A 25,074-nucleotide genomic window follows, 5' to 3' on the forward strand; every position below is an offset into this window, starting at 1 on the left:
TCAGTCTGGGTACCACATGAATAATGTATGAATGAACTGTATTGGCCACTGACTAGGAGGAAAGAAGAGGCTCACCTTATGAATTCAGACTGGTCCGGGTCGTAGAGTGACATGAGGAGCTCTGCATCCTCCCCAATGTTGCACACAAAGTTTTTTAGGTTCATAAGCAGACTGTAAGTGTGTACCGTGCTGAATAGAGTCTGCCGCCGCATTTCCAGATTCTGCAGCCGTGTCTGCAGGGGACAGCAAGGCCAAGGGGAGAACAGAATGTCAGCAGCACAAGCATACATAAATCAATAACCTGAATACCTTTTCCTCCTGAATCCTGTCATCAACACTGCGCGAAGCGGTTTCATGCGCTCGGAACAGACTGACTGTACTTGTGCGGTCTGGATCCAGTGTGTTACCAGCTTCATCTCGCACCACCAGGTCCAACCCAAGAATCCTGAGCAAAAGACCAAAGACTTGCAAGATCAAATAAACACTCAACAGCAATGTCCAATGCAAACCAAACCAGAATGTATCATCTCAAAACGCTTCATACCGGTTTCCATAATCAATCTTGGCCGTCACTTTCTTTTTGAGCTCCACAAGGTCATCCTTGGGCAGCGTTCCTGACAGTATCTGAGATCGATATTCGATGATGCTGTAAGCCATCTGCTGCACACTCCGGAAGAGAGTGGCTTGGTTCGCCTGTTCGGTACAGATTTATACACAAATGACCTACAGGCTATAATGAAAAATGTCTCGTGAACAAAAGAAAAAAGCGGAAGTTTGTGTGTACGTACCACAAACAGCTTGTGCCATATCTGGGCCCATTCCCGCAGAGTGGCCCCGAGCTCCTGCACCAGAGGTAAGTCTGCAGGAATAATAATTTCCTGGTGGCTACCAGCCCCAAGAGAAGAAGCAGTCAGAAGATTATTCAAACATAAAAACTTGGAGTTTTGCCCATTTTGTTTTTCATTTTTCACGTAACTAAATTCAGTATTACAATAATGCGTGTTCATTTTTTAAATATGGAGGCTCTTAAACTGAAAGCTGCATGAATTATTCAGATCAAATAATTTCACAAAATACATACATTTGTACCACACTTTGTTTTCTAAGGCTGTCAAATAAAACCCCAGCACAAACCCTTGTCATACTTTACACCAGTATGAGAATAAATCTATGGAGAAGACAGACTTGTCACCTCTGCACAAACAATTTCAATAATAATAATGCCTTGCTTACCCTTTCATCTCATCATCTACACATTTCTTGCACATGCCTCCATCAGCACACCAGCATTCTCTTCCAACACATTTAATTGTTCCCCAAGTTGTCAGTGCTCATTTCTTTAAACAGCAGCGTTAGCGTTATTTTACCACCTCGAGCTAAAATTTATCTTTAGAAGATGTTTCTGTCGCAAATGAACCACATTTCAGACATGCCAAAAAAGCATATCCACAGAATAACTTTCAGGCTTGATAAATGTCTTTAATACATACAGTAATTTCACATTTTCTTCCCCCAGTACATGAAAAAGTCTAGATGAATGGCACAATACTGCGTTGATCACAACAAATACAGTAGTTGGAGGAGACAACTTTGCAGAAAATATGCATATGATCTCATTAAAAATTGATTTGGTAGGTGCACATAAAATGAATGACCATAAATCAATATGGATATTTTATATTTTACATGCAGCATGAAAATTATAGAAATGATGTGAACGCTGGGGTGAAATATTTGCAATTAATACTGCCACGAAAAATCACTCATTTTGTAAAAATATCGCAATACTTGATTGAGTGATATTGTCTTGACATTTTAAGTTGTCCATATCAATGTTTAATATGTATATACTTAGATATGCGTTTGTATCATGTTTAATACTAGTTTTCCTTTCTGCACACTGGAGTTTTTTTGGGAAGGAAGGAAGCCATTCATTCCTCTGTTGGCCTGTGAAATTCAATTAAAAGTCTAACTGGACTGACGTCAAACAATGAACTTGTTTTCATGCACATGATATTGTACTGCATTAGCTGATTTTCACCCTGATAGCTCTCATTACAATATATTGCAATCTATCATATCACCCCTCCTGTATCGGAACAAGTCTCGTATCGGAGGATACCTGCCAATAAGCAGTCCTACCCCTAGTGTTTTGTCTTGGTTCTGTAATGGACACCAGAAATACTGAATTACCAGCAGCCTTCCAAACACAGTGCTTTTCATACTACTACATTCACTTGAGATGATCTCCATTACACTTTTTATTGAAAGACTACTAGCACCAATTGGCTGGCCTTCAGTTGAAGTCAGTGAATTCAAAGGGGTTGACTACTAGTAGACTAGAATAAAGTTGAATATTTTGATTTGTCATCAATTTGGAAAACAGGGTCCAGCAGGGAGACTGACTCATGAAACAAACTCGGCAATGTCCTGAACTTGAATCATGAACGCCTCACATCTTTTATTGACATTAAAGCACTCAAAATGCGCTGTTTTCACCCGCGTGTCCGAAAGTATCGACACCACAGCCCGTCTCAGCTTCTGCTTCTCATCTCCAGTCCTGCAGGAGATCAGCTCTGTGGGCAGAGCTGCAGACACGCGAGCAAAAACAGAGCATTTTTAGGGCTTTAAGGTCAATAACACGCCTGTGATTTCATGTGATGAGGCTCAATATTTTGGCAGCATGACGCTCTTTACCCTGTGAAAATCCATATATTAGCCATGTCAAGGGTTCAGACTTAAAAAAAAAAAGTAGCAGCTTATCGTCTGGAAATTATGGTATTAATTTCAGTCTAAAAATCCAAATAATGTTAAGCATCAGAGGGGGTACTGTAGTTTGGAAATATTTCAGTCCAACGTAGTACATAACAGTCACAATTTCCAGACAGATAATATATCTAAAACTATGTTCAGTGTTTTGTTTACATTTGTTTCAAAACACACACTGGCGCTATCATAACGTTCTTACCCAATCCCCTCGACGGTAGCTTCCTTTAAGTGGATGTAGGATGCTGGAAAAACACCCTGGGAAAGTCATGAGCTGTCAGTAATCAGGCACGTGTCAGATTCGGTATATAATGAAGCACTAATGCAGGTACCTTGTGAGATTTCCTTCGCAGCGTGTAGCCCCGATACCAGCCTGAGGAAATATTAATTAATAGATGAACATGTAAGACAAAGAAGAGTGGATAGCAGAAGCGACACAGACTGTCAGGGGAACAACGCTGCGAGCCGCCGACTTATTTCCATTATTATAAACAGCACTGTCGTGTAGCTCAGCGTTTCATTGAAGTGCAGGTGTCAGCTTGCTCGCAGAAGCGAAGAAAATAGAACGTTCAGTCTTGCTCACCTTCCAGTTTCTCAAGTATGTGGACTGTGTCTCCCACCTGAAGACACAGCTCCTGCTCGCCCCGTGGATCATAATTATAGATGGCTGCAGGAGAAAACATACACCTGTCAGTAATATATATTAAAAAAAAACGTGTTTCATTGAGGGAAAACTGATTAATTCTTCACGCAATTATTTATAAAGCCAGACCATGGCGGTGCCCTGGAGGCACTCTCAACCCTGATACTGAATCTGTCCATCCATCATGAGCTAATGAGTTATTTTTACTTCACATCTTTTTTTTTTTAATCCTACACCATCCCAAATAAAATAATATACTTCTCCAGAGGAAAGCAGACAATTTTTTAAAGTTAATTTTAATCTAAAATATAATTTGGGATATTTTGCCGATCCCCACAAGTTTAAGCCTCAATTTGAGGATTACTAATAACTGGGACATTATACAGTAATTTCATTTAAGTTTGGTTCAGGGTCCGGGTTTAGGTTAGCCATTTGTTTTGGATACCGTATTTTCTGGACTATAGAGCGCACCGGAATATTAGCCGCACCCACCAAATCTAAGACGGAAAATGGATTTTGTTCATACATAAGCCGCACCGCTCTATAAGCCGCGGGTGCACCGTTGCTGTCTGCGCCACAGAAAATGCATAAGGATCACTTCTAGCGATCCTCTAGTACTAGTTTTGAAAACGGGGTCCAGTGTCGAGACTGACTCATGAAACAATCTTGCCAATGTTCTGAACTCCAGTCATGAACTCCTCACATCTTATTTACATTTAAAGTGTTCAGAAAGCGCTGTTTTCACCCTCCAGTAGATCGTCTCTGTCAGCAGAGCTGCGGACACGCGGGCGAAAACAGCGCAATTTGAGCGCTTCAAAGGTAAATAAAACGCCCGTGATGTCATCGGTTTGATGTGACGAAGCTCAATATTTTTGCCAGCAAAGAGCATGCTCATTAGACTGTAAAAACTCGGGATGCTCCGAGAGACAGGGAGAGCACTCAGCTGAAGCAGCTGTCTTCAACCTCTTTCATGAAAGTTCTCACTCTGGACGGTTGCAAACGTTTCAGATTCACCGCGAACGCTGCATCTGACACACACAAGACTGCAGCGGATTCGGTCCCGGTTGATTCCGTCTTAAAACGACACCTGAGAAAGGCTGCTCATCTGGCGTGGTGAAATTAATGATTATTTCTCGGGCAATATGCTTCGCTTTCTGAACGTCACGCTCAGACCGGCGAGTGTCGCGAGTGACCGCTGGTTCCTGTAGTTTCACTTTCATGAGCACCAGAAAACTCTCTGTGCTCCGTCAAGTGCTGGTGTTTTAAATATCGTATTGAATTCGTGGCGTTGACGCCCTTTAACGTGCATGTGCTGCAGGATGCAAACTTGACATGACAGACTGAAAAAAGCTTCCGCATTAGACACGCTGTTGCCAAGCGAGTGGCGAGTCGGGAGGGAGGAGCAGACGCATCACAAACCGCGGGCGGTGCCTCATCAGAACGGCTGCTGTCACATGTGATCGGATTTTGTGACCAGCAATGACAGGCAGTGGTCGGCATTCACAGATCACAACGAGTTCAGCCTTTCATAATCGGTGGCCGATTGATTGGAATATCCCTGTAAAAATCAATATATTAGCCGCATCGTTTTATAAGCCGCAGGGTTCAGACCGCGAGAAAAAAGTAGCGGCTTATAGTCCGGAAATTACGGTAATTATGTTTAGGGTGAGAGAGGGAAAGGGTTATGTCAAAAACATTTAGAACGCCAGGAATGTATTTATTTGTTTGTTTTTCCTGTGCATGTCACTGCCGAATGAGTTCTGTCCTAAACATGGGTTCAGTGTTTCCATGACATTTGGCTGTACAGGCAGTTAAATAGTGAAGGAAATAAAACCGGGCCAATATCCTTTGTTACTTTCTTGAGACCAGCAGGCACAAGTGTGACTCAAACACAAGCCTTCAAGAGCTTTCGGATTCGCCCAACACTTATTGAAACAGACGTTGCCTTAACACCCGTTCTCTTCCTTATGGCACTAGATTACCGTGACCTTTGCTCAGTCACCGCCGGCCGGTCCCGTCTCTGCAGACCTGTGATCCTACCCTTCCTGGAAATTAACTTCTTCGCACCTACTATTATTCTATCCATGTTCGACCTTCTAACTCAGCACCACAAAGAGGAGCGGCGTTAAAATAGCCATCAAAAAGCACATATGTAAACTCCTCAGACAAGACAAGCGGCGAGAGGGGGGGAACCTCAGCAAACAATCTTCCTCTAAAGGTCTTTGTCAGGACTTGAGGGAGCAGGCAGTCACTCACATGGTGAGATGGAGCAACTATGAGCAGAGCGCTGCCCTGACTTGCATGATGATAATGCATTGCGCTGGGGGCTAGATTTCACAGCACGCTTCAACTGGCTCGGCTTATCGCACCTCAGTCTGAATACCAAAAACTTGACAAAAGATTCAATATAAATGCCCTTCTCTCTCCATGACCTCCTCATCAGTGAGTGGTATTCGCAGCGTTTCAGAACACACACTTGTAGAGGAAGAGTACCACTGAGATACAATTTTATTCCTCCTATATTTATGTCTAAAATGGAGAGGAAAAACCGAGTCATGCTGTGCTGCTGAAACATTACCTACACCGACTTCTGAGCATGACAGCCTGCTGTGAAATCCCTCATTCTGTCACCAAATATGAAAACATCCATCAGAAAGACACATTCCAGTGTTGCAGGAGCGACGCCCAATTTTTTTCTCCATTTGTGTCCTGCAAGTTCTTTTGAGATAATACTGGTGGAGCCGCTACTTCTAATCAAGGCCCAAATGAGGTTCACAAAAAAACTGCTTTTTATCATCCAAAAAGAGGATTTCAATAAAATATGAAACCTATTGATTGGTTTTGAAGCAGAATATTCTGCGATTGAAGTCATTTTGAGACAAATCCAGAGGAAGATAGACGGCACAATGAAGTCTCATTATAAAAAAAAAAAAAAAAAAAAAAAAAAAAAAAACTCCCCGCAGTCATTTTGGACGCTGAACCGCTCGCTCTGTGGTGTCCTGGTGGGGGTCTGAGTGAGATGATCAGCACACAATAGTCATTTAAAAAGCTGCTTGTTTTCACTGAGAAATCATTTGTGCACGCATACACAAACCAGAACGACTTTGGAGAAGTGACGTGCCTCTGGTCTTACTGAGAGTGACAATGGTCCATTTACCAACTTGACACAGAGTCAGAGGCTGGAAACACCATGGCAGGAAGCCAGTGGCACCAACCCAGCTGCGCAGGTTGTGATGCCGAGCTGACAAAAACTCAGATTCCACACAAACACACTGCTTTCTTTCAACCGAAAACAACACATTTCTACCTCACAAAAAAGCCTGGGGTTTCACAGACACCTGCAGCATATCAATATTAAAATCAGAAATATTTCTTATTACTTCTCCATACAAATTTATACAGGACACAGGAGGATCTGCCAAACACATTTCAATCAAAGGATATATACGCCAAACTCTGACCCACATTCAAACACAATGGTTCTCTCCCACACTAGAGTACCTCGCTCTGTGGCCCATCCATCACCTTGACAAACGCAAAGCAAAGAAGGAACGACTATGTTAACATGCACGCTATAGTATGGAGCTAGTCATGAATGTAAAGCTAGTGGCTACATTCAAAGCTTAAGTTTGGTGTGTCCATTACTTACAATAAAAAGCCATTTTGTCATTTAGAATTATTTTCATCACTTTGTTATATGAAATCACAATTTTTGATGTGGGCTTATTAATATTTACAAAGATATGATTTAATAGCATTTAGGTGCACCAAAACACATATACAGTGATACCTCGGTTTTAGAACGTCCCGAAATTTGAACAAATCGGAGTTCGAACAAAAATTTCAAGATTTTTTTGCTTCGGATTTCGAACGAAAATTCAGAACTCGAATGCCCCCGAAAAAAGCCAGAAAAAAACATAACTTGCAGGGACCAATCGGCTCACCCACGACACGCTTTGTTATTGTGTATAACGCAGCCTCTGTATGCAGAAGTGTCCCGATAGCTACATTTACTGACTGTTTTTTCTTCATATTGAGGTGTAAAACCTTTCCTGTCTCCGCACTGGACCGTGGTAGAGTGTCACAGGGGAGGTGCTGGAGCGCTCACTCCAGGGTTTGATGTCCTGTTGTGGGCTGGAGCTGGGACAGGGATGAGGCCAGTCTGGGACAGAGCGTGACTTGGTTTATGACTTTGTCACAGCCAAACTACACAGAAGCGCACATTCAGAGCTGGACACGCACCGGGCAGCTCTTCACTTCTGGAAAGACGTCACTCACTCGGCAACCCCTCCCACATGCAGCGGCCACACACATAGACGAACAGCCACCTGCAGCAGACACTCTACATTCACTGCTACAAAAGACTATTTTAAGGCTTGGAACGCATTACTTCTTTTTCCATTACTTGTAATGGGAAAAATCGATTCAGATTTCAAACAAATTGCTTCTCCAACGGCCGTCTGGAACGGATTGTGTTGTACCACTGTAACTTATTTTAAAAAGGGGCAAATGACAATGTGAATGTAACAATATTGAACATAAAAGATCAAATTCTAATGTCTGGTTATTGAACGATGATTTAACAACCATCAACTTCTAATGCCGTTTGAGAATTAGAAGTAGAAGACAGTAGAAGAAATAGAAGATTTACATCTTCCACAAGGTAAACATCCTGACTGTTACTGTTACTGTTACCTATCACAGATCATTAGCCAGGCTGACTAGCGCTGTGTAAAAGTTGGCGTTCAGTTCCTCATTTACTTTCTTTGGCATAATGCTATTCTAGATTTGGGGAGTTTACAGACCCAGCTTTAACATCCATTTGTTCATAACCAATTGCTTCATAACAGTAGTAGCCCTTTTGAGTGTTTAACCTTGATGCTCTACGAGTGTCAATAAAGGATTCAAGAGAGACATCACATTAGCCGTTAGCCACAAGCTCTGACAGCATGTCACTCCCTGATCTGGCCCACTTGCCCGATGTGCTCCGGAAATTCCAGCGCTGAAATTCAATTCATACGATCCGATCAATTTAGCAGGTCGTCAACATGCTTGAATCGTTCACCATCCAACATGCCACCTCTAGTGAAAGCGCAAATTTACATGTGGTCCCTTTGACTGGCGTTACATACAGACTCAGTCAATCACAAGCATGTCCTTAATAATTGATTTGTGTGACAAAACAATACAGAGCCAACTGGATTTCCCCCTCATGCAGTCGTATATTAACTTTGTATATATTCCTTGTTTTTAATGTTTCAGGGTTTTTTTCTTATCTCAAAAGCGATTTCCAGTTTCAGACTCCTAACCTCTAGTAGAAGGAAAACAATGAACTGTGTTCAGGCTTAACAGCAAACACTCCATAAATCTCGGTCCATCTGACTCTTTTCTTTCACAGGTCACCACAAAGCCTGGTCGATTCTCACACCTTTGTTCCATTTCATTCTGCAGACCCTTTATTTCGACATCAAATAATTGAGAAGTGCAGACGCTACACCATAAATCTTCAGGTAAAAGCAGATACATCGAAGTTTGTTTTCTCAAGGAAGATGTCTCAGCCTATAAATGTCACTGCGAAAACCCTTAGAGCTCCAGTCATATGTCTAGACAGCCAGAATACAGCTCAAGAAACCTGAAAGATTTGAATAAGTGTAGAATTCGTCATGTTAAAAGGGACAGAATTGTGACCAGCGTGTCCCCATCCATTTATAGTGGTTGAATTATTCACTCAAAGAACTTTTGATTGGCTTTATTAGCATTCTACCGTCCAGGTTTGTGAATAACTCAGAGAAATTATTCCGATTTCTGTGAGTGACAAGCAACGTGTGTGAAAAATAAGAACCGTCAGGTCAAAAAATAACATTAAGCTTCGCACATCTATACTTACCACTGAATCACAGCGCACAGGTGTCACATTAGGAGGACGAAGAGCTTTGAGTTTTTCGTGCTAGAATGCGTCATCTCAGCTCCGTGTCTGACAGATACGAAGCAGTTCAGTTGTTTAAATGAGGATCTGACAGAGTCACATCCTGGAGACAACTGTCATCCATGAGACTTTTTAATACATAAAAAAGTACACACAAAACAGTTATTGAATGACGACTAAAAGAATAACTCTTCATGATTATTTTGACAGTTTCACACTGACTGTGTTGGAGTTTGTTACACTATTGGTATTTATCGTCAAAACTCAGGAAGGTAAAGTATATGAGAGGAATATCATTCATCGTCCATTATATATTGTGATTTCCAAAGTGTGTACTGAATCGCAGTGTATCACATCACCACTCCCGCACCGTACCACTAGATATCTGCCGATACACAGCCCTAGTGTGATGAGAGAAAAACAACATTTAAAACCTCTAAATCTCATCTTGGAAATGTCCTTAGCATCTTTGCGAGTCATCCAGTTGGTCACACTTCTCATCTCATTTCTGCCTTTAAAGCTGGTGACTATGAAGTATGTCAAAACAAACAACAACAGTTGGTCAGTGGATTTTCCATAATTCAACTTAAATTTAGAATCCAGCATCAAATCCAATCACATCTACCCTCTAAATGTCTTCCACATGAAAATTTAAAAAATGTTTCAGATGTCATGAATACTAATAAGGAAGTGAACATAAAAGTCAAGTTTACGTTTTCAGATTTACAATTTATTCCGTCGCCGATAGGATATTTTTACTGGGAATGGAATAAACCAGCTGAAATGAGGCGGAAATACAGCGCATTATTTAGCAATGCTAAGCTGCGAAGCGACACAACACAGCAACTGGGAAGCTTTTGGATGCTTATTGAGGACAGCTAGAAAAATAACCCCACAACGACACAGAACTACACACAACTAAAGTGTTTTTAAGGTGCAAATACATATGTCTTATTCAGTAGATAAGTCAGAAAGATGAGGCCACACAGTCTTGAGTCAATACCAAGGTTGTATCCAGGAGGACAAAAAATAAATAAATAAACAGCAAATGCAATCAATCTGTTGACCCGACCCAGTAAGGTTACAGGTCAGAAGACAAATAAAAATCAATATAGGTTCACTCCTGTAGGACCAGGCTGAAGTGCCAACAGACAGTTGCTACTGAGCACGATTTAATAGACTTACACCCCAATAATGGTTGGTAGCACTGAAGAGCCAGACAATACACCATTAAGAAATCATTCTCTGAAACCTACATAATATAGTTGTGCCACAACAATGAAAAATGTGGGCGAAATACTAGTGATTCCACCTGGTGGACTCTTAATTGGAGTGACGCCTAATATGAGGTACAGGGTCAGCCAGGACTTTTAAGAAGTCTTGCTAAGAAGTGAACAGTAGAAGATTGACAGCAGCGTTAAGTCAAACCGGCACCTAAAAGGATTAGCGTTGAAAAATTCCTCACATCAGCTGTTTACAGCAAGGTCATACACAATCGAGTATTTGTGCCGCGAGGTACCCCTTCCACACATGCGATAAAAACCCTTCCACCCACTCTCACTCCCAGACAAAGCGATTTCATTCCTGCACTTGTTAAAAAAAATATTCTTTAGTGAAATGGCTGGCTCCATCCTTTTAAACCCACCTGCGACGGGGAAACAAGGAGACAGTGAGTACGGGATAGTGTGAGGAAATATCTGTGAGTCAGTGTGTGAGCAATGACCAGCCAACCTGAGCTGGCAATAAAGTCATTACAGTGGACCAGAGAGATTTCTCAAAGACAACAATTGAGTGGCTTTGCCTGGAGGGTGTGGAGGACTAGTGGATGGCATGCGCGCGCGCACACACAGACAGATAAAAGCCCGAGTTCACTACACCCTGAAACAGTAGCGTGCAACTTGACTGTACCAGTGGAATTCTTTTATCTCACTGGCACAGAGGGAAGTCACTCGGGCTCCCATGTGGGGCCCTTACTGGGCTCCTTGAGGTGTGCTTCAGGGACCCTTTCGACAAAACGGGCATTCATCTGTAACCCTAACGAGCCCGGTGAGATTAAGCGTGAAAAAATGCTCTTGAACTCTTGGCTGCAGTCCATTAATCCACCAGCACGTTCTTGTGACAGAGATAAGAGCGAAAAAGCTCCTTCCTTCAACCATGTCAGCGCAAACCTGACCGTATCTCATGGAAACCTCTGCTTCTCAACTTGACTTCTTCACACAAGTTTACGAGGAGTTTCCCAACACTTGCTGGGTGAACTTACCGACTCCGTACTTTTCTTTTTTAGTGGGAATCCAGCGGGTCATAGTATTCCTCTGAATAGAGCGTTCACCGTTTTGGGTCTTGGCATGGAGTGAGGGCGGACGGCGATACTTGTGGACGTCCCGCAGTCTACAGTCACAGTTCCGCCATCATGACTTGTGGGAGTGGAGGGAAGGGGGAGGAGGCGTGATCCTTCCTGGCTGCCCCCACAACAACAACTCCCACTGACACCGTCCGTGCTTCCCACAGCATCAGTCCTCCACCCCCCCTTCCTCTTTCCACATAAAAACTTTGAAAACTCCTTTGTTTTTTAAGGAGATGCACATTAACTGCTGCAGTCGCGTCATACGTACATTTTATTGTTTGAATTTACGGTGAGATTGACTTGCACACTCCCAAGTGAGAACAGTTAACTTCCATACTGCGCATGTCTAGGAAGCGAGAGCGAGCATTTTTAGTTTTAGTTTTTCATTCTTATTTTTACTTTTTGTTATTGTGGTAACATTTAATAAGAAAATAAAATAAGTTCTGGCAGTAGTTCCAATAGTAGTGCAGATATTGAAGTCATGTGAGTAGTCAGTAAACATCCATCCATCGTCGGCCGCTTATCCGTTGCCGGGTCGCGGGGGCAGCAGCTTCAGGAGGTCACGCCAAATGCCCTTCTCCCAAGTGACATCTACCAGCTCCGACTTGGGGAGGGCCAGCATAGAGATATAATCTCTCCACCTGGACCTGGGTCGACCCCTCGGTCTCCTCCCAGCTGTACGTGTCTGGAACACCTCCAAAGGGAGGCGTCCAGAGGACATCCTGATGAGATGCCCGAACCACCTCAGCTGACTCCTCTCAATGTGGAGAAGCAGCTGGTCTACTCCGAGCCTCTCCCAAGTGACAGAACTTCTCACCCTATCTCTAAGGGAGACGTCTGCCACCCTTCGGAGAAAACCCATTTCAGCCGCTTGTATCCGGGACCTTGCTCTCTCAGTCATGACCCAAAGCTCATGACCGTAGGTGAGGGTCGGCACGAAGATTGATCGGTATATAGAGAGCTTTGCCTTCTGGCTCAGCTCTCTCTTATGGACAACAGTGCGACAAAGGGATTGCAATACCGCCCCTGCTGCCCCAATTTGCCGACCAATCTCCAAATCTCTAATCCCCTCACATGAGAACTACACCCCGAGAAACTTCTCCACTTGAGGCAGTAAACGTCTTGGTACTTACAGTAATCTTTGTAGTAGGAGCTATTCCACAGGCTGCGGCTGTAATTCTAAATGTGAGGTGTCAAACTTGTGGCTGGTGGGCCATTTGAGGCTGGAAGAACGACATTTAGCGGCCCAATTCACATCAAAGTTCAGGGATTTTTTAAAGAGAAATGGCCCCATCTCCCTACTATAGAGAGGGGAGGCATGTATGGAATACCTTTGGTCAAGGTATTACTGTGCAACCCCACACCCTCATGTGATTGTAGTGGAGAGGTCTCATTGATGTGTGACTTTTGTTTGGTGGTTGTTTAACGTTATTTTGAGGTTCTTGTTTAATAGTTCAGTGGCAGCACTGCTGATGACAGCCATAGCCATAGTTGAGGTAGACGCTCGTGTAATGGAACAGCTGTGAGCTTAGATGTTGTAGGGGAAAAAAGCAGTGGTACAAACAAAATAAAATCAAATACAACACTCATTCTAGCCTTTTGATAGTAAGGTGCATTTTCTATGATGAAGCAGGAAAGGTGCTACTAGACACTGTGTTGCGGTCTGGGTTGAAAAAAAAAAACGCAATGAAGCTGCGGTATGAAGTGAATTTTAGGGCATATTAGACAAACAAGAATAATCCAATTTCACCTGGTAATACTGGAATCTCCGACTGAGGTCCACACAAAAAGAAACTACAAAAAGCAACATCAAAAGACACGGTGAGACAATTGATTTCTCAAAATAGGAGCAGTTGGAATAGCCAAATCCACATTTCAGAACTTGCTAGTGACTAACACTGTGGTTCAGTTTGATCTCATGTTAGGCAGTGAATCACAAAACCTTCTTTTATCTCTCCTGACGTTATTTACAGCTGTTCTCTGAGCTCTGCCTGGTCACTTAGCCTTTTGTTTGCCTATCTTATGTGTGTTTTTCATGCTGCTGCTGCCAAATGGTGCTGTCAGTAACACTCAAGCATCCCATTCCTTTGTTGTTTCCTTTCACAGATCAATCTTCATTTTCACATCTTGAGAGATGTCAGCACAGGAAAGGATTTTTGAGCACAGCAAAACACAGATGGAATTCTATTATTTTCCACAACAGTTGCTCAGTTGCAGCAAATATTACAATGTAATTTCATAGGTACCTTGATTTGCATCTACTTCTAAAGTCATTTCATCAAATATAAAATTGAAAGGCGTCTATCATTTGGGGTTGTGGGTTGTTTGGCAGGGATGATAGCTGCCACCCAAAGTTCAAACCCTCCCATAAGACAGTGCGAGGCACACAAAAAGGAGTGCAAGATTGCCATCACCTGACTGTTCTGTGCCATTACAGATCATGATTGAACGCTAATTTCTTTAAATATTCCTCAGCCATTGTAAAGGCAACCACGTTTTCGTTATAATAATAATTAATTATAAAATTCTTAACATATTTTGATAAAATTATACATAAAACATGTGTTCATTCTTGTACTGAGGTGGTGCTGTGTGTGTCTGGGTTGTGTATAAAACAAGCTGTCAATAACAAGGCAGCAGGATGTGACCCGACTCTGCCCTCAGAGTGCAGGTGAGTACAGTGTTTGCTTTACTCTGTTGCCCTTAATGATATATTTGCTGAGTTGTCCCTGAAACAGCAATTTCTTGTTTATTTCTCTTTGCCTCGGGGCCTCTCCGTGTGGTGCCTCCCAGGCACATGACAAATAAATGTGACAGACAGTTCAAATAATGATGCTCCCAGCCACCTTGTTATACTCTGGAGCCCTTTATTAGCATCTGGATGTGAACATGCTTGAGCGCGTTTATCAGCTTTGGTCTTCATGAGCTGCAGACGCGTGCTGCGCATCCATATGTATGAGATGGACACATAAATAAAGCGTGACCTGACTTGACCGTTGCAATAATTCAGGGTCTGATGTTTTCTTAACTTGCATGGCGTGTGAAAACAATGCTTGAGAGAGGGCCCTGATAGGAGCTGGGTTTTTATTCCTCAGACGACAACAGACACGAAGCCTAATGGCTTTGTGGGTCCGCTGCCAGAAATGTATGACGCCAGAAGCAAATTGGACCGCAGCATCCACCTGGCTGTCTAAAGCCCGAATCAGGTAATAGGTTGACTTTGCTGTGAAGGAAAGTCAGCGCAAACTCCATAAAGGGGATTAGCATCCGCAGGCAGAAGTTGACAGCAGGGGACTTTTGGAACTAAACATTTGATACACAAGAAACGTCGACATGTCTATGTGACTTTGGGCTCGGTTAGAATGCAATCGGATCAACCATTGTCACTTGATATGAATGGTCAAAGAGACAGTTCAGAAATTAAAGAACCTGCACAACGAATGCAGCATGGGTGAGGAATGTTTTCCAATGGACTCATTTAGCAAGTGTCTAAATCATTTGAAAATCTCTGGACTCGCTGTGGATGCAACGCCTCTGTGCAGTATATGAAACAGACTGGGCGGGGCTGGAGATGTGCAGGAAAAGACTCTAAATTAGGCCTTTATCACTCAGTATTATCTGGGTGGCTGTGTTTCTGTGCTACTATCTATGTGAGAATCAACCAACAGGGTGAGGACATTTTTGGGAAGTGAGGTCCTCACTTCTTTAATCCTCAGTTTGAGGATCAAAACATTATAATGACGGAGTTATCATAATAATAATGGCTACGTTTGGTTAAGGGTAATGGTTAAGTTGATGCATTTATTTTGGATGATTAGGTTTAGAGTGAGAAGCTAGAGAAAGCTTTATGTCAATGAGACCGATTTTGGGGAAAACACCTCCTTGTGGTGCCCTTATGCCTTTTTGCCAGACCCCATAAGGTAAAGCCTCGATTTGAGGATGAAGTCTGCAAAATAACAAGGTCATTAGAAATAGGTTTCAGTTTGGTTGAGAGTCTTGGTTCAGGTTAGTCATGTGTTTTGGAGGCTGTGGAAAGCATCATGTCAATGAGAAGTCCTTTCAAAAAAATCCTTCTGCTTCCCAGGAACCACCGTCACTGAGGACCTCAAATGGGAGCCAACCATCAGGTCCCTCATCAGGAAGGTCCAGCAGAGAATGTTCTTCCTGAGGCAGCTATGAAAACTACGACTGCCGACAAAGTTGCTGGTGGAGTTCTACACGGCCATCATCCAGTCCATCCTCACCTCCTCCATCACTGTCTGGTACAGCAGCGCCACCTCCAGGGACAAGAGCAGACTGCAGCGCATCATACGTTCTGCTGAGAAGGTGAACGTTGCAGCCTGCCACCTCTTCAGGACCTGTATGTCTCCAGGACCCAGAGACGTGCAGGTGGGATCAGAGCCGCTCCTTCTCACCCTGGACATGGACTGTTTGTTCCTCTTCCCTCTGGCAGGAGGCTACGGTCCATCCAGACCAGAACCTTCCATCACAGGAACAGCTTCTTCCCCTCGGCCATCAGACTGTTGAATTCGTGAACAGCCTTGTTGTTATTCTATTTTATTTTATTTTATTATTTATTTACGTTTTGACTGCACGTTATTCCAAAACACTTTCCTAGTTAGTGGGCTCCCCACTGACCATGGCAATAAATTTGATTCTGATTCTGATTCTTGTGTGGACATATCTTTGACAAGACGCTGGTCTTATGAGAACAGTATGCTTGATGCGGACATTTTGGCAGGTCTTGAGGGTTTTGAGGGTGAAAGTGTCAAAATAACTGGGTCCTTATTATTGGGTGTAAGTTTGGTTCATTCGGTTGCAGCTGGGGAAAGGGTTATGTCAATGAGAGGTCCTCATAAGGACAGCAAAACAAACAAATGTGGGAGTGTGTGTGTGTGTGCCTAAAAATCATAGCTTCCAAGTCAGGTGGATTTATTTCTCTATTTCCAAAATGACAGTGTTTAGCTCCCTCTCGCACTATCAACGGGTCCCCAGCTGAAGATGAAGTGAATCTGGAATTGAAAATACGCAGCTTCTCACCACTGTAACTTGCTGGAACAGCAGATCTCTTTACGACAATGGAAAGTGAAGACAAATGACTGGTAATTCGTCAAACTCTTGAACCTATTTTCTAGTCCATGCTTTATGATTCTCACCAGTCATCAGACTTTTTCAAACCATGCCAAGCAGCTCTCCTTTTACGAGATGAAGCATCACCGTCTGAGAAGCAGATGACACTGCAGCACGCCCTTCATTCCCTCCATCCTCCTCCACCTTACTGTCTGAAAAGAGGTGCAGCTCCCGGATGACTGCAAACACCCACCGCCTCAAAGGGAATTCCGGTGGAAAACGTCCTTCAAGAATCTTAATCTTTTGTGAAATCTAACAGCTGTGTTAGCCACGTAAGAGCAGTCAAAAGGTGGTCTTTTTTCCGCTGACCCAGGAGGGGAGTGTGCGAACTAATGTGGTGCATGCTGACATTCCTCGCCTTCCCCCTAGAAACCCCTCCATCTCTCAGGGCAGTGTGAGGGTTTTCCAGGATTAAACCTGTCCACTGGGAGCCTCTTTGCTGACTCACCTCACCGATAATGTGTTTACAGCATTCTAACGCAATTCCCCTCCCAAATCCAGCCACGTTCTATCAGCATGCTGGTTAACTATTATCGACGACTTTTCTTTAAAGAAAAGCTGCCCTAAAAAACTGAAGAAAGTTTGATGAGTCGAGTAAAGTGTAGTAGCTTTTAAAAAGCATATTACAAATTTATATCAATTATTAATTGTCAATAGACTTTTTAATCACAATTAATCATGTTAAAGCTGAGTTAACTAGTGATTAATGTCAAATGGATCACACATCTTCCTGTAAGTTACATTTAGAATAGATAAAAAAGTGGTTAATTTACCATTAACTCAGTATCTGTGCAATAAAATTGAGGGTTTTTTTTTATTATCTATTGACAGCACTAATTCTAATCATGGATTTAAATGTGTAACGTTAGCAAGTCAACTAGCCCATGTCCAAACAAGGTCCATACACAAACAAAACAAAGAGAGTCTATGCAGGATTTCAACAGCTCCCCTGGAAGTATCAAACCAAATGTAACCCAAAAATATTAAAAGGTGCCGGGCAAATCAGGGACGAAGGCAAAAGTGAAAGCAAGACAAGAAGTCTAAGGACTGGGTTTATGATGAGTGACGCTATTTAAAAGTGGCAGCCAGGTGAATCAGTTCAAGCTGCGGGATGGAAAACAGGAAGTGGATGTGCAAAATGAAAGGAAGCGACAGGAAGTGGTCATAACATTCGCCTCTCCGCGTCCTCTCGAGTCTTTGTTCAGTTTAAATGACAGTCTATTATTTTCAATGCAAAACCTTGACTGAAAATGAAAATGATGATGAATTCAGGCAGATAAAGTGCTCTGACTGAAGTGCTCTGCGTAATTGTTATATGTAAAAGCAGTTGTTGCTGTTGTAAGTTTCGAAAGCATGACTCTCCTACAAATAGCACTTAATATGGGTGAAACTGTGATACTTCAAATAGCGTTTTATTTCCAGGAAGAGTCTGTGCTATCTAAAAGATGTCTGGTCTTTATTGAAATGGTTCTTCTGATAGTAGAAAATTCATCATAGTCAGTGGCAGACAAAATAAGATGAGGCAGGGCCAATGATAAATTAGCTTGGGAAATCATTAGGCAACATTGGAGGAACATTTCAACATTCTGAATTTGAGTAAAGACAATAAATGTCCTTGATATCTTCATTAATGCTGACATTTCAAGTGAAATGCATGAACCTCATATTTAAAATGAACTCATGACTCAGCAGTTGGACAGTAAACCTCAGCTACAGAAGTTGCTGCAGCTGATTGGTTCTTGACTTTGTACCCACAACCAATCACAAAAGCCATATCTTTAACTCAATATCAGCAACTTTCTGCTTTCAACAAGCAACTGTTAGAGGTCATTTATAGAGGTGTCAAGGTTTATGGAATGAAAAGGACCCTACATTTTGGGGGGTACGCATACAATCATACTAATACTGATATAGTTGCAGGGAAATAAAATGCAAGGTCAATAATTAGATTTCTAGTAGCCACCAATAACTTGAAACGACAGGTCAAGGTACAGCAGCACTTCACTTCAGCTCCTCAGTGGTTTATAGCAAACACATGAATTATTTTGTTTTGCTAAGGTGCAAGAAAAACCATAGCCTGCAGCCGAAATCAAACATTCTTTAGACAACCTTTTAGGAGCAAAATATAAAAGGAGGCATGTCTATAGTTTAGGGGTAAAAGTAAACAGTATCTGTACCCTTCATGTAGACTGTTTCAGCAGCTTCTACAGTATTCTGTTCTCCATCAAAGACTGCTATTCCTGGTGGATCTGAGTGGGATATTCACATGCCGAATGCCCACACGAGGGAGCGAGAGCTGCAAAACACGGTTGGTGCAGAGGACGAAACTCAATATGGAAGGGGTGAACGTCTCAAGAAATGAAGTCTGTAACATGTCTGGTGCATTTTGTTATTTTCCAAGAGCCTTGATGCGTTTGACTCCTTGTGACTTAGAGTTAATGTAAATATTGATCAATACAGGGCCATTTTTATTATTGCTGTCTTGCTGGAAGATGCTCCACGTGGTTTAAATAATTCAAGTGAGTGCTTTGTTGGAGCAGCTTTGTGGCTGGTAATGTAGTCCAGGCCAGAGCAGGGAAACACCACAGGTCGAGGCACTGCTTTGAAATACGCAGTAAAATGCAAACAGCTCCACTCATCCTCTGATGTGCGCGTTTATAAAATGAGAATTGTCATTCTGTGCGTGTTTGTCATTGTTCTCTCTTTCAGGTTGCCTCCCACCCATTATTCAAACTTTTAATCTAAACAAAAACACCCCATCCGTGTCTGTTGGCACAACTCCTTTAAAAGCTGACACTTTTTTTTTTGATGCAGCGGTTCTAGCTGAGTCATAAAGGTTGAGATTTATGGACAGTGATGTGAGCGAGGCTGAAGCAGTGGTGTCAGCTTGCTGATCACACGGAGACGGAAAAAGGCACCATAAATAGAGAGAGAAAAAAAAGGCTTTTTAAAGTGAAACAACTGGGGTGACATTTAAGGAATATTTATCACCGTGTTTTAAAGATCGAGGGTCGGCTTAATGTCATTTCTGAGCTAATGGCTTCTTTTTCTAATTTTCTTAATTGCAGAGTGTGATCTCCTGCCCCAGCACTTTGGTGGGTGATCAATAAAGATGTCAATGCTAGCCTGCCACTGAACGGGCCCTTGCTGCCCGTGCAGATTATTTATTCCCCAGTGGAATGCCGGTCATATTTTAGACAGATTAAAAGGGTTGCAGTGGTTGGCAGCTCTCCGGCGATCAGCTCCAGCACATACACACTTCTGGTCGGGACACAAGGCTGACTCAAGGCTTTATTTGGGCGTGTCACAAAGCAGCAGAGATTTGATTACCTTGCGGTGAGACAAACAGACGCATAGCAACATTCAAGCGCACAGGGACCTTCTGAAAGCGTCTTCCATCCTGTTCTTTCCCCCCTTTAAACTGCAATTTAATGCACTAGCTGCTTGTCAATCCCACAATGCACTGCTGGCCATTTGACCTTTGATTATGATACGGCAGAAAATACATTGTAACTGAATAAGTTAAGCACTTTTATCCGACTTTTCGCCAGTTTTCTCATCAGCCACCGTCTCTTCTTTTGGCTCAGGTTCTTCCGCCTCATCCTTTGACTTCTCCTCGTCTCCATCTTCCTTATCTGATTTCTCTTCAGATCCGTCCTTTTCCTGAGTTTCCTCTTCTTGCTCGACATCTTCCGTTTCTCCCGCCTCTTCTTCTACATTTCAAGCAGACACAATAAACTCCACAAACTGTCTTAAATGAGTCAAACAATTTACCTTCTTGCTCTTCTTCATCTTCTTCCTTGTCTTCATCTTCTTCCTCCTTCTCTTCTTCTACCTCTTCCTGCTCTTCCTCAGCCTCTTCCTCTTCTTTTTCTTCCTCCTCATCATTTTCTTCATCTTCTTGCGGGGGTCTGGCCTCTGCTTGCTGGACTTGGCTGGCAGATATGATCTCCTCTGTGTAAGGTGATGACCGGTACAAGCGAGAGCTCATGAGGAACGGCGGTGCTGAGCTCAGCAGAGACACGGATGATGGCGTTCTTGGAGCGGCGTACATGCTTTGGGAGTGGAGTGTGGTTGATCCCGGGACATTTAAGCGGGTCTCCTCTCCTTCCAGCAGCTTCCTAATGTCGTATCAAACAGAAACAGGTGATGAATTATGACTTGATTGTGAGGAAATATGTTTGCTGAACCACAAACCTATAGGCTGCGATCTCTATATCAAGGCCCATCTTCACGTTCAACAAGTCCTGATAGTCTTTTAAGTAGCGAGCCATGTCATTCTTATTGGCCCTCAACTCGTCCTCCAGCTGATTGATTGTATCCTGCAGAGGGAAGACCAGGCCATCAAAAGTGACTCAGATTTGGAGAGTGTGGATCTTCTTTCATCCAAAACAACAAGCATTCACTCACCTGCATTGCAGCAATCTCAGCACTCTGTTTCTCCTCCACATCTTGCAGTTGGTTTTCAAGTGCTTGGTTGATCTCACGGCAGGCATCCACCTCCAGAGTCTTGCTTTTCAGCAAGCGCCGGTGTTCGTCGACGCCTTCTTTGGCGCTGCGGATGCTCTCCGTGTTGCGTGCGCTGCTCACGGTCATCACATTCATCTTGTCACAGAACCATTCCTCAGCAGCTTGTCGGTTTTGATGAGCGAGCTTCTCATATTGGGAGCGGATGTCGCGGAGAGCGGCGGAAAGATCCGGTTTAGCTATCTCCATCTCCACCGACACCTCGGTGCTGTACTGTATTTGGGCCTGCAGCTCTGCTATCTCGCTCTCGCACAGGCGCTTCAGGAAGGTCAACTCATCCAACAGAGTCTCCACTCTTTTCTCCACCTCAGTCTGCCTCAGTGCCGCCTCATCTGCAGCCTTTCTGGCGTCCAAGAGCCTTCCATCAGCCCCAGCCCTGCCCAGGACCTCATCTTCATAACGCTTCTGCAGGTTTCTCAGCACTCCCTCCATCTCATCCCTGTGGGCCTGGGCGGCTTGCTTCTCATGCTGAGCATCGTCAACAGCAGCATGAAGTTGGCGGATCTCGCTCTCGTACAGGGAGCGGAGGTTCGACGGCTCGGTCTGTCTCTGCCTGAGCAAGAGAAGTTCAGTCTCCAGCAATTTGTTCTGCTGCTCCAATTCATGGACTCGCTCAATGAAGCTTGCAAAGCGGTCATTCAGGTCTTGCAGCTCTGCCTTCTCTTGGGTCCTCAGCGTCTTGAACTCAGAAGTGACCTGGGCTGCTTGGTCCAGGCGAAGCTCGGGAGCAGCTGCAGACACTGGAGCGGAAAGAGAATAGTAGCTGGAGACGGCTCGGCTGCTGGTTGGATAAATTCTTCGGGAAGATGCGTAGGATGGGGCCAGGGTAGAGTGGGTAGTAAACGCTGATCTGGACCCTATTCCTCCATTAGCTCCATATCCTGCACTATGCACCACCACTCTCTTCTTGTAAGTAGAGGGGAAAAAGGATTCAAAGCCGATGGAAGCCATAATTCAATAGGCGGGTTGCTGTGTGTCTCGGAGACTAGCTCAGTTGACTGCACAGTGAATCTGCATTACTCTGGCTTTTATAGACGCTGTAATGACTGTGACGTCAGCTATTTTTGCAAGCCTGCTGACAGAAGGAATAGATGATGATGGTGCTAGAAAGCCAGTCTCATCCAAGGGAGTGGTGGGGTGAGGCTGAATGCGGGGGGCAGAGGAGGCGGGGATCAGTGGCGGAGCCAGCGCAGACTGCAATACGGAGGGTCACTGAGGACAAAACCGTATACTGTTTCTTCAACCCAATTCCTGTTGCAATGCCCGAGCTGCTCAGAGAAAACTGCGTATAAAATATATGTTAAATATATGTATCTGTGAAATGAATCAGTAGAAAAGGAAGTGTTACTTGACTGTAGATGGCAAAATATATTTATGAAAATAAATTACATCATGTTTTACAATACAAAAAAAAAACACACACCTTCACTGTGTTTTATAGGAACCGAGTGATTTTAATCGTAATGGAATTCATGAAAATAATGTAATAGAATCTCGCCCTCTGGTGGATATTTGTAGTTCACACATGCCCTGTACAACAAGCGCTTATATTTGGAGCATAATTATAATGGTTTAAACTCTTCTTTGAAGAAAAAATAATGGTTAACATTAACCTTGTCATGCAGTGGATACAAATACTCTGAAAAGTAAAACGTTGTCCTCTACAATGTGACGTCTACTCAACAAAAAAATGCACTTCTCACAAACCCAAATGAGTAGAAGATGGCAGATAACAAAAAAAAAATGCAAAAACGCAATAAAGTGGGCAGTTGTGTGAATTATAATGTAGCTGTGTGACTTCTCAAGATGCCAAGGGAATTATTATTAAACACTGAAAGGTAGCATCTGATTTATAAAAATAATATAAAACGGTTAATGGTGTGCAAATCGTATTCGAATTGCTGTCAACTTAACCGTTAACTATGTGTTTTTTCTTTCTTTGGTCACGTGCACCATCGCGAGTTTTCAGCCAATCACACACAACTTTACTAATCGGAGGGCAGCAGACGTCATACAGTGACGCAAGCGGTAAAGTCACAACAATGGACCAAAAAATAAAGAAGTTTGAATATTGACAAGTGCTTCCACGCCTCACGAAGGGTCGAACACCGTTTGGCCTCAAGGTGAAAGACAGGAAATTGTAGTTTCTTTCTGCCCGCAGGCTGGAATGCGTGGTTCTGTTTTGGCTGTGCACCGGTGGATAAACACCAGCATGTTATCGGTCTGCTAATATATGCTAGCTGTGGATGGAGCGTAACTTTTATCTCGCGTACATCCCGTTTGAGTTGAGCTGACAGCATGTCTTGTAGAACTCTGCATCATTTAAGCCGCTGTCTCGCCACTCTACTCAGTAGTGTTGTTAGTTTGACTCCGGGGCTCCTGCAGCAGTGACCGGTGGCTAAGCTAAGCTAACTAGGCTCGTTGAATTGCAGCGTATTGTATGAAACAGCTCCGTATTAATGCTTTTGTGCTCAGTAAGTTTCTTTGGGTTTGTAGTCTTATTCACTGTAATGCTGATTTTGTTGGAAAATTCACGTGTTGTTACGTGCATTGACGATTGAATGACTTGAAAATCTGTCATTCATGCCTAGATAAACACCTGCATGTTACTACATACACTGCCGTCACCGAAAACACACCATGGTAAGTCTTTCAAATGAACCTTTGTAGACTTGAAGGTGATGAACAATTCATCATTGTTGTAAATTCACTTTCATTTACTTTATTTTCTGCAACAGATTCGCATTGCAGCGTTGAATGCTGCTTCGGCAACTGCCGACGAGTCTCTAGACCCATTGCGTTCTAACAAAACGCAAACAAAGGAAGCTCAGGTACTAGCTTTTCCATGATACCTCACTGTTGATTTCTACTTGTTTATTAGTATTTGTTTATGTAAAAAATCAATTGTGATTTTCCTACAGGAAGCTGAGGCATTTGCTTTGTACCACAAAGCATTGGATCTGCAAAAACATGACAAGTTTGAGGAGTCTGCCAAGGCGTATCATGAACTCCTTAAAACTCCTTTACTCAAAGAGGTAAAAGGAGGTTGACCATGTGCAAGTTTGTGCTAGCGTTATCATTTAATGCAGGCTATTTTGATCCACAAATTTCCTCATCTGGTAATTAACTGAAATGTGCTTAATGTGCTTAAAGCTTTTGGAAGAGTGTATTATATTCAATCTCATCCCCTTCCCTAAAGGGTTCAAAGTGGGCTTGTTTTTGAAGGGTTGGAGCAAACGTAAGCCGAACATACAGTTCCCACAGACAAAAAACCCAAGCCTTGTGCCTAATTTTCACTCAGTTCTGAGACAAATCATTCTCTTCATATTTGAGTTCTTTGCCATGGCAATGTTTTGATGCAATGTATGGGTCTGATTCTTGGATTGAGTTCACCAGACTGGCAATAATCTATGACTCGTGTCAAATTGATAAAAAACTCGAAGTTTGCCTGTTCTAAGTTCTCCTGAGATGTAGCATCTTAATGCTGCCTGTTGTGCTTTAATATTTATACTAATGTGTTGTGTTGTTTTTAAGGCCATGCCCTCCGATGACCAGAGAGTGGGTCTTAAGCATCCTGGCTTAATGCTTAAATATTCTACATTTAAAAACCTGGCCACAATGTCTGCTTCACGTGAAGATCTGGAAACAGCAATGGAGTTTTACTTGGAGGTAAATTAGACCTATTTATCAACCTATGTAGCTATGGATGAAAATCATCTGCAGAGTGCGATAACCAGT

General features: G+C 43.0%; 3 protein-coding genes across 8 annotated transcripts in view; 1 reads left to right on the plus strand and 2 right to left on the minus strand.

Annotated features, from left to right (window-relative positions):
* dock5 (dedicator of cytokinesis 5) overlaps positions 1–11,774 on the minus strand; it is a 69,281-nt gene extending 57,507 nt beyond the window's left edge. The window contains exons 1-8 of the mRNA XM_053870241.1: positions 11,596–11,774; positions 3,350–3,433; positions 3,099–3,139; positions 2,969–3,024; positions 789–885; positions 545–693; positions 310–445; positions 76–233 (exon numbers count right to left, since the gene is read on the minus strand). Coding sequence (XP_053726216.1) covers positions 76–233; positions 310–445; positions 545–693; positions 789–885; positions 2,969–3,024; positions 3,099–3,139; positions 3,350–3,433; positions 11,596–11,638 — 764 coding nt within the window. The 5' untranslated portion in view covers positions 11,639–11,774. The remainder of the gene's footprint in view (positions 1–75; positions 234–309; positions 446–544; positions 694–788; positions 886–2,968; positions 3,025–3,098; positions 3,140–3,349; positions 3,434–11,595) is intronic.
* Positions 11,775–20,093: 8,319 nt separating this feature from the next.
* neflb (neurofilament light chain b) lies at positions 20,094–22,324 on the minus strand. The gene is made up of 4 exons (XM_053871113.1): positions 21,220–22,324; positions 21,007–21,131; positions 20,584–20,930; positions 20,094–20,522 (listed from the first exon to the last, which is right to left on the minus strand). Exons 1-4 carry the CDS (start codon positions 22,285–22,287, stop codon positions 20,332–20,334), a joined length of 1,731 nt encoding a protein of 576 aa, XP_053727088.1. The 5' UTR covers positions 22,288–22,324; the 3' UTR covers positions 20,094–20,331.
* Positions 22,325–23,320: 996 nt separating this feature from the next.
* The window catches only part of cabin1 (calcineurin binding protein 1), a 31,487-nt gene continuing 29,733 nt past the window's right edge, over positions 23,321–25,074 (plus strand). For all 6 annotated transcript variants that reach the window (XM_053870582.1, XM_053870581.1, XM_053870583.1 and 3 more), the window contains exons 1-5: positions 23,321–23,459; positions 23,928–23,979; positions 24,075–24,167; positions 24,258–24,371; positions 24,871–25,005. In XM_053870582.1, coding sequence (XP_053726557.1) covers positions 23,977–23,979; positions 24,075–24,167; positions 24,258–24,371; positions 24,871–25,005 — 345 coding nt within the window. In that variant the 5' untranslated portion in view covers positions 23,321–23,459; positions 23,928–23,976. The remainder of the gene's footprint in view (positions 23,460–23,927; positions 23,980–24,074; positions 24,168–24,257; positions 24,372–24,870; positions 25,006–25,074) is intronic.

The sequence above is a fragment of the Synchiropus splendidus genome, chromosome 7, assembly GCF_027744825.2.
Source record: "Synchiropus splendidus isolate RoL2022-P1 chromosome 7, RoL_Sspl_1.0, whole genome shotgun sequence".
In the NCBI taxonomy this organism is placed as follows: Eukaryota; Metazoa; Chordata; class Actinopteri; order Syngnathiformes; family Callionymidae; genus Synchiropus; species Synchiropus splendidus.